The 6,763-nt window shown below is 43.5% G+C and overlaps 1 protein-coding gene across 1 annotated transcript; it reads left to right on the top strand.

Annotated features, from left to right (window-relative positions):
- Positions 1-293: 293 nt before the first annotated feature.
- On the top strand, positions 294-3,181 carry LOC110508867 (atypical chemokine receptor 4). The gene is made up of 2 exons (XM_021589736.2): positions 294-426; positions 2,069-3,181. Exon 2 carries the CDS (start codon positions 2,088-2,090, stop codon positions 3,165-3,167), a length of 1,080 nt encoding a protein of 359 aa, XP_021445411.2. The 5' UTR covers positions 294-426; positions 2,069-2,087; the 3' UTR covers positions 3,168-3,181.
- The last annotated feature ends 3,582 nt before the right edge of the window (positions 3,182-6,763 follow it).

The raw sequence follows: 6,763 nt of genomic DNA, 5'->3' as shown, positions 1-6,763 counted from the left end.
CTGTCTCTCTCTCCACCTTCATCCTCTGTCTCTCTCTCTCTCTCTCTCTCTCCCATCCTCTGTCTCTCTCTCTCCCCTCATTCTCTGTCTTTCTACCCCCCCTCATCCTCTCTCTCTCTCTCCCCCCTCATTCTCTCTCTCTCTCTCTCTCTCTCTCTCTCTCTCTCTCTCTCTCTCTCTCTCTCCCCCTCATCCTCCGTCTCTCTCTCCCTCCCCCTTCATCCTCTGTCTCTCTCTCTCTCTTTCCCCCTCTCTCTCTGTCTCTGTCAACCTCTCTCCCCCTTACTCTCTTAGCCCCCCTCCTCCCCTCTCTCTCAAAAAGTAACACCCTCCTTGTTATGTGCTATGAGTCTGAGATCCCAAAAGGAGGATCCGGAGCAGTAGGTAACCATTAGCTTACTGCAGGAGAGGAGACAAGCAAAGGAGGTAAGGCTTATTGATTATTGAAGGATTGGCTGATTTGTGGAAAAAGTGTTCCTTGCAGTGTCATTGTGAAGCTGGTTAGTGGTTAATATGTTCCTTAGCAAGCCAAAGCATCTGTCTACAGATTAATATATTGTTGAATGTGGTGAGAGCGGTACATTTTGTGATACAGTATAAAGAAACAAAGACAGCTTGTCCAGGGCATAATATGTTGTTTCCAAATGCAAAGTTTAAATTCAGGTGAATGTGTAGGCTTTATTTTTTTTCTCAGGGGGCTATCTTTGCATAGGCTTTCTTTCTTTTTAGTGTCTGTCATTATTGGTCTAGCACCGGTGAGAAAGTTTGGGATGGGCATTACACTCACATACCCTACTGAATGAAACCGATATTACAGGTTTCCTATGACATTTCTGTTTCTATTTATTTTAACTCCCCCTATAGTGTGCTGTATATGCATGTGAATATCCATGAGACACAGGAGTTGAACCCCACCTTTCTGCCTGTATGAGTAACTAGGTAGATTCCATTCACACGATTTACTGCCCCCAATGTTATCACAAACCTTACGAGGTCAAAGACTCAACAAAAAGAGATGGGATGGATTGCACTAATGGAATTCAAATAGCATCTCCATCTGGACCTGTGGAATGTGTGCGTGTGTGCCTGCGTGTGTGTGTACTGGCTCAGAGACCACATAGCGATCATGTTTTTGATCAAAGCGGAGGGAAAAGCAGGGAGATAGGAAAGTGCCTGTGGCTCAACACTCTGTCTCTGGTCTTCATATGCTCACTCTCTGCTTGTTGTAATTCTTGTTATTTTATGCCTTAAATTTTATTTTACTCTGTCTGTTTTGCTGTGATGTCCATTTACATTTAAATGCACTTTCAATAAAAGGTGCAATTGAAAAAAGTGCACCATTTAGTCCAGTTAACTAAAAGCGTTGGATCTTATTTGACCAGGTACTGTCACAGCAAAATAATCTTGCTTAGTCCATATTGTTGCTTGATCTGTGGTTAGGCTATTAGCTGGTCTGTGGTTAGGCTATTAGCTGGTCTGTGGTTAGGCTATTAGCTGGTCTGTGGTTAGGCTATTAGCTGGTCTGTGGTTAGGCTATTAGCTGGTCTGTGATCTGATCTATTAGCTGGTCAAAATTAGGCTACATTCAGTGATTGTCTTGGGCAGGAATATTAGATCAAAAGTAGATCCGTCCAAGTCAAGCACTGGCTACATGAAAGGTGCAATAATGTTAATACAACTGTGTGTTAGTGTGGCCTTTTGTGAATTTCTTTAAATCATGAAGCTCATTGACATTTGCAGGAACATTTTCAGCAAAAGAAAAATTATCAAAATAAGATCCTACACCTGTGGGAAAAGCATTTCAGTAATCAGAAAGGATCTAGCACGAAATCACTAGTAGATTCATGCTCAACTCTGTAGCTCAAAACCACATTTTGTTTCTACACCAACCCTTGGGTGTGACACCAACTGTTGTCCCCACGTGGTTATCAATGACCCGGGGACATTGAGGTTTTTACATTCCTTCTATTTTACTTTCACTTTCAATAAAGTTTGATTCAATTTGAATTTGCTGCACAGACTACTGACTCTCAGTACACCATCCTAATCCTCCTGCTCTGTCCTACAGATACAGATATCCCTCCACCATGGATCTGGTCGAGGACTACGATTACTATGACAACCTAACCCTGAACTACAGCTATGAGGACTACCACACTGTGTGTGAGAAGGCTGACGTGCGCTCCTTCGCTGGACTCTTCCTCCCTGTGGTGTACTCAGTCTGTGTGGCAGTTGGGCTAGCCGGGAACTCCCTTGTGCTATCTGTCTACGCCTACCGTCTGAGGAGAACCATGATGGACGCCTTCCTAGTCCACCTGGCAGTAGCCGACCTCCTCCTCCTCCTAACCCTGCCCTTCTGGGCTGCAGACGCGGCGCGGGGCTGGGAGCTGGGCCTGCCTCTCTGTAAGCTAGTCTCTGCCTGCTACACCATCAACTTCACCTGCTGCATGCTGCTGCTTGCCTGTGTTAGCATAGACCGCTACCTAGCATCTATTAGAGCGGAGGGAAGGAACCAGGGAAGGCTAGGCAGGGTCTTCACCCGGGCTCACTATGGGAAGGTCTGCCTGGGGGTGTGGGCTGTGGCTTTCCTCCTGGGTCTTCCAGACCTGCTGTTCTCCACGGTGAGCAAGACCTCCGGGAGAAGGGTCTGTTTGGCTGTCTACCCGCCCAGTCTGGCCCAGGAGGTCAAGGCCTGCCTAGAGATGGTGGAGGTGCTGTTGGGATTCCTGGTGCCGCTCCTGGTGATGGCGTGGTGTTACTTCAACGTTGGGCGTGCATTGGGGCGACTCCCAGTGGAGAGTAGGGGGAGGAGGCTGAGCGCTATCCGGGTGTTACTGGTCGTGGTGGGGGTGTTCGTGGTCACCCAGCTGCCCTACAACGCTGTGAAGATATGCCGGGCGATGGACTCTACCTACACGCTGGTGACCCACTGCGGTGTGAGTAAGGCCCTGGACCGGGTGGCGCAGGTCACTGAGAGCCTGGCTCTGACCCACTGCTGTCTCAACCCACTACTCTACGCCTTCCTAGGGTCCTCCTTTAGAAAACACGTACTGAAAGCAGCCAAGGCATTTGGAGGAAGGACAAGGAGAAGGGAGGAGCAAGCTGTGGAGATGTCCTTCAACAACTCTCATTCCGCCTCACAGGAGACGAGTGCCTTCTCCATATGAGAGAGAGACAGATAGAGGGAGAGAGAGAGAGGGGGGTGGGGGGGGGGGCAGAAAGTGTCTCACCTTGTTATCACAAGATTTGATCACTTGTTTTGCAATTATTTGTTAAATATCTGCTGCTATGGAACTATTGAGTCAAATCAGGGGAAGCTAGCCTGGTCCCAATCTGCAATGACCCCAGGGAAAGCGAGGTGTTTACATTCCTTCCTTTTTATAGCAGAACAGCAAGATACCAGATGTTACAGTGAAGATAATTTCCACGCTTGTCAGTGGGGCCAGTTGTAATCTTATGAAACATTTCAAATTAAGCATCTCAGATATTTTACAATGAGTCTCTGCTCAAGAGAGGTTACTTGTGCCAATAGCAATTGAAAACAGCTGCATATCCTGTGTGTGTGTGTGTGTGTGTGTGTGTGTGTGTTGGGGGGGGGGGGGGGGGGGGGCTGTGGTAAAGTAAAGAAGTGATGCCAAGTCAGGCAGGCCCTGTGGGCATCCTTGATGTGGGAAGAGCTGTGTTTTTTGGCTTGAATTCCTACTTACATCTGAAACCCACATGTATCCATTATTCCTTCATCAGGAAGGAAACAACAACTACAGCCAGCCAAACAGACAATCACAGTAACCCCTGGTAACCTTTCCAAACAGGGTGCGGTTAAGAACTATTTTCAGAACAGGAGTACTCTATTGGTGTGTATTTGCTAAAATACTATTCCTGGGATCAGAGGCATCTCTAAAGAACAATGTCAATCCCACACACAGTCTCAAAGTTAAGGATGACACCGCCACCATAATACCATCATCCAAAGACACAGGGATAGTGTCTGTAATATTCAGTTCGCACCATAATACCATCATCCAAAGACACAGGGATAGTGTCTGTAATATTCAGTTCGCACCATAATACCATCATCCAAAGACACAGGGATATTGTCTGTAATATTCAGTTCACACCATAATACCATCATCCAAAGACACAGGGATATTGTCTGTAATATTCAGTTCACACCATAATACCATCATCCAAAGACACAGGGATATTGTCTGTAATATTCAGTTCGCACCATAATACCATCATCCAAAGACACAGGGATAGTGTCTGTAATATTCAGTTCACACCATAATACCATCATCCAAAGACACAGGGATAGTATCTGTAATATTCAGTTCACACCATAATACCATCATCCAAAGACACAGGGATAGTGTCTGTAATATTCAGTTCACACCATACCATGTTCCATTTGCCTTGGGAGTGTAGTCAGGAAAAAAATCTGAATATTCTTTCCTCTGCTAAAGACCGGTTAGCCTTTCAAAACTGAGACATATGCTCTGTCTGTTTATCACATGAATGTTTGTCATCGGTCAAAGCTCTTAGCCAAAACACTCGGATTTCTGTGGACAAAATGTTGACTAACTACTAAAACTCTTTCCGTCCTAAAGAATTCAAGTTAGCACCTCAGAAATTCACCCCTTGTGTGTGAGCAGGAAGATTTAATCAGAAAATCAGAAAGAACACAGTTATCAAAGTGTTGATGTTTTGGTTGCAATCTGGTAGCCTGGCTGATGTGCAGACCCATCAAGTTCGGGACGTAGAGAGGCTGGTATTAGCAAGACTAGCAATCTGGTAGCCTGGCTGATGTGCAGACCCATCAAGTCCAGGACTAGAGAGACTGGTATTAGCAAGACTATCAATCTGGTAGCCTGGCTGATGTGCAGACCCATCAAGTCCAGGACTAGAGAGACTGGTATTAGCAAGACTAGCAATCTGGTAGCCTGGCTGATGTGCAGACCCATCAAGTTCGGGACGTAGAGAGGCTGGTATTAGCAAGACTAGCAATCTGGTAGCCTGGCTGATGTGCAGACCCATCAAGTCCAGGACTAGAGAGGCTGGTATTAGCAAGACTAGCAATCTGGCGCCATCTGATGTTGTTGTTGAAATTCCCTGTTTTTTGATCTTTCTACAAAGAAACACCATTCTTACTCAGAAATGTTATAGTAAGAAAGGCCAGATCAATGATGTCATCAGTCAAATGTTTATTACGGTAATATTTCTGTTATTGACAGGTAATGAAATATCCAACATAATTCTTTCACTGCATATAAACTCATTTCAACAGTACATGACTAGTAGCCTACAGTGACTGAATGTGTTTAATATAAAACTTTGGTCCAACAAAATGTGCAAATAAACAATAAAACAAAATTCTTATTTGATGAGGACAATAATGAGGCAGATCACATCAGCACCATCATAACGCAGTTGAATAAGAATTTATTTTAATTTAAGTTCAATCATTATGTATATATGTATATTTATTCAAATATAACTATACAATGCCTTCAGAAACTATTCACAACCCTTTACTTTTTCCACATTTTGTTGTGTTACAGCCTGAATTTAAAATGTATTCAATTTAGATTTTGTGTTACTGATCTACACACAATACCTCATAATGTGAAAGTGGAATTTTGTTAGAACATTTATATAAATGTATAAAAAATGTAAAGCTAAAATATCTTGAGTTTATTCGTATTTAACCCCTTCATGGCAAGCCTAAATAAGTTCAGGAGTAAAAATGTGCTTAACAAATCGCATAATTAGTTGCACCGACTCATTCTGTTTTTACATTTTTGAATGACTACCCCCTCTCTGTACCCCACACATAGTCAACCTCACAAAGATGGGCACCGATTGGTAGATATGTAAAGATTAAAAAAGCACACCCGGGAATATCCCTTTGAGCATGGTGAAGCTATTTATTACACTTTGGATGGTGTAACAACACACCCAGTCACTACAAAGATACATGTGTCCTTCTTAACTCAGTTGCCGGAAAGGAAGGAAACAGCTCTGGGAATTCACCCATGAGGGTAATGGTGATTTTAAAACAGTTACAGAGTTTAATGGTAGTGACATGAGACAACTGAGGATGGATCAACAACATTGTATTTACTCCACAATACTAACCTAATTGACAGAGTGAAAAGAAGGAAGCCTGTACAAAATAAAAATATTCCAAAACATGCATCCTGTTTGCAACAAGTCACTAGTAAAAATTCCCTGTCTTAGGTCATCCTGGATCAGCACTTTATTTTAAGAATGTTAAATGTTAGAATAATAGTAGAGATAATGATTTATTTCAGCTTTTATTTCTTTCATCACATTCCCAGTTGGTTAGAAGTTTACATATACTGAATTAGTATTTGGTAGCATTGCTATAAATTGTTTAAATTGGTTCAAACATTTCGGGTAGCCTTCCACAAGCTTCCCACAATCATTTGGGTGAATTTTGGCCCATTCCTCCTGACAGAGCTGGTGTAACGGAGTCAGGATATTAGGCCTCCTTGCTCTCACATGCTTTTTCAGTTCTGCCCACAAATTTTCTATGGGATTGATGTCAGGGCTTTGTGATGGCCTCTCCAATACCTTGACTTTGTTGTCCTTAAGCCATTTCGCCACAACTTTGGAAGTATGCTTGGGGTCATTGTCCATTTGGAAGACCCATTTGCGACCAAGCTTTAACTTCCTGACTGATGTCTTGGGATGCTGCTTCAATATATCCACATCAATTTCCTCCCTCACGATGCCATCTATT

This window comes from Oncorhynchus mykiss, chromosome 28 (genome assembly GCF_013265735.2).
Source record: "Oncorhynchus mykiss isolate Arlee chromosome 28, USDA_OmykA_1.1, whole genome shotgun sequence".
NCBI lineage: Eukaryota > Metazoa > Chordata > Actinopteri > Salmoniformes > Salmonidae > Oncorhynchus > Oncorhynchus mykiss.
This window is presented reverse-complemented; position numbering and strand designations above follow the sequence as displayed.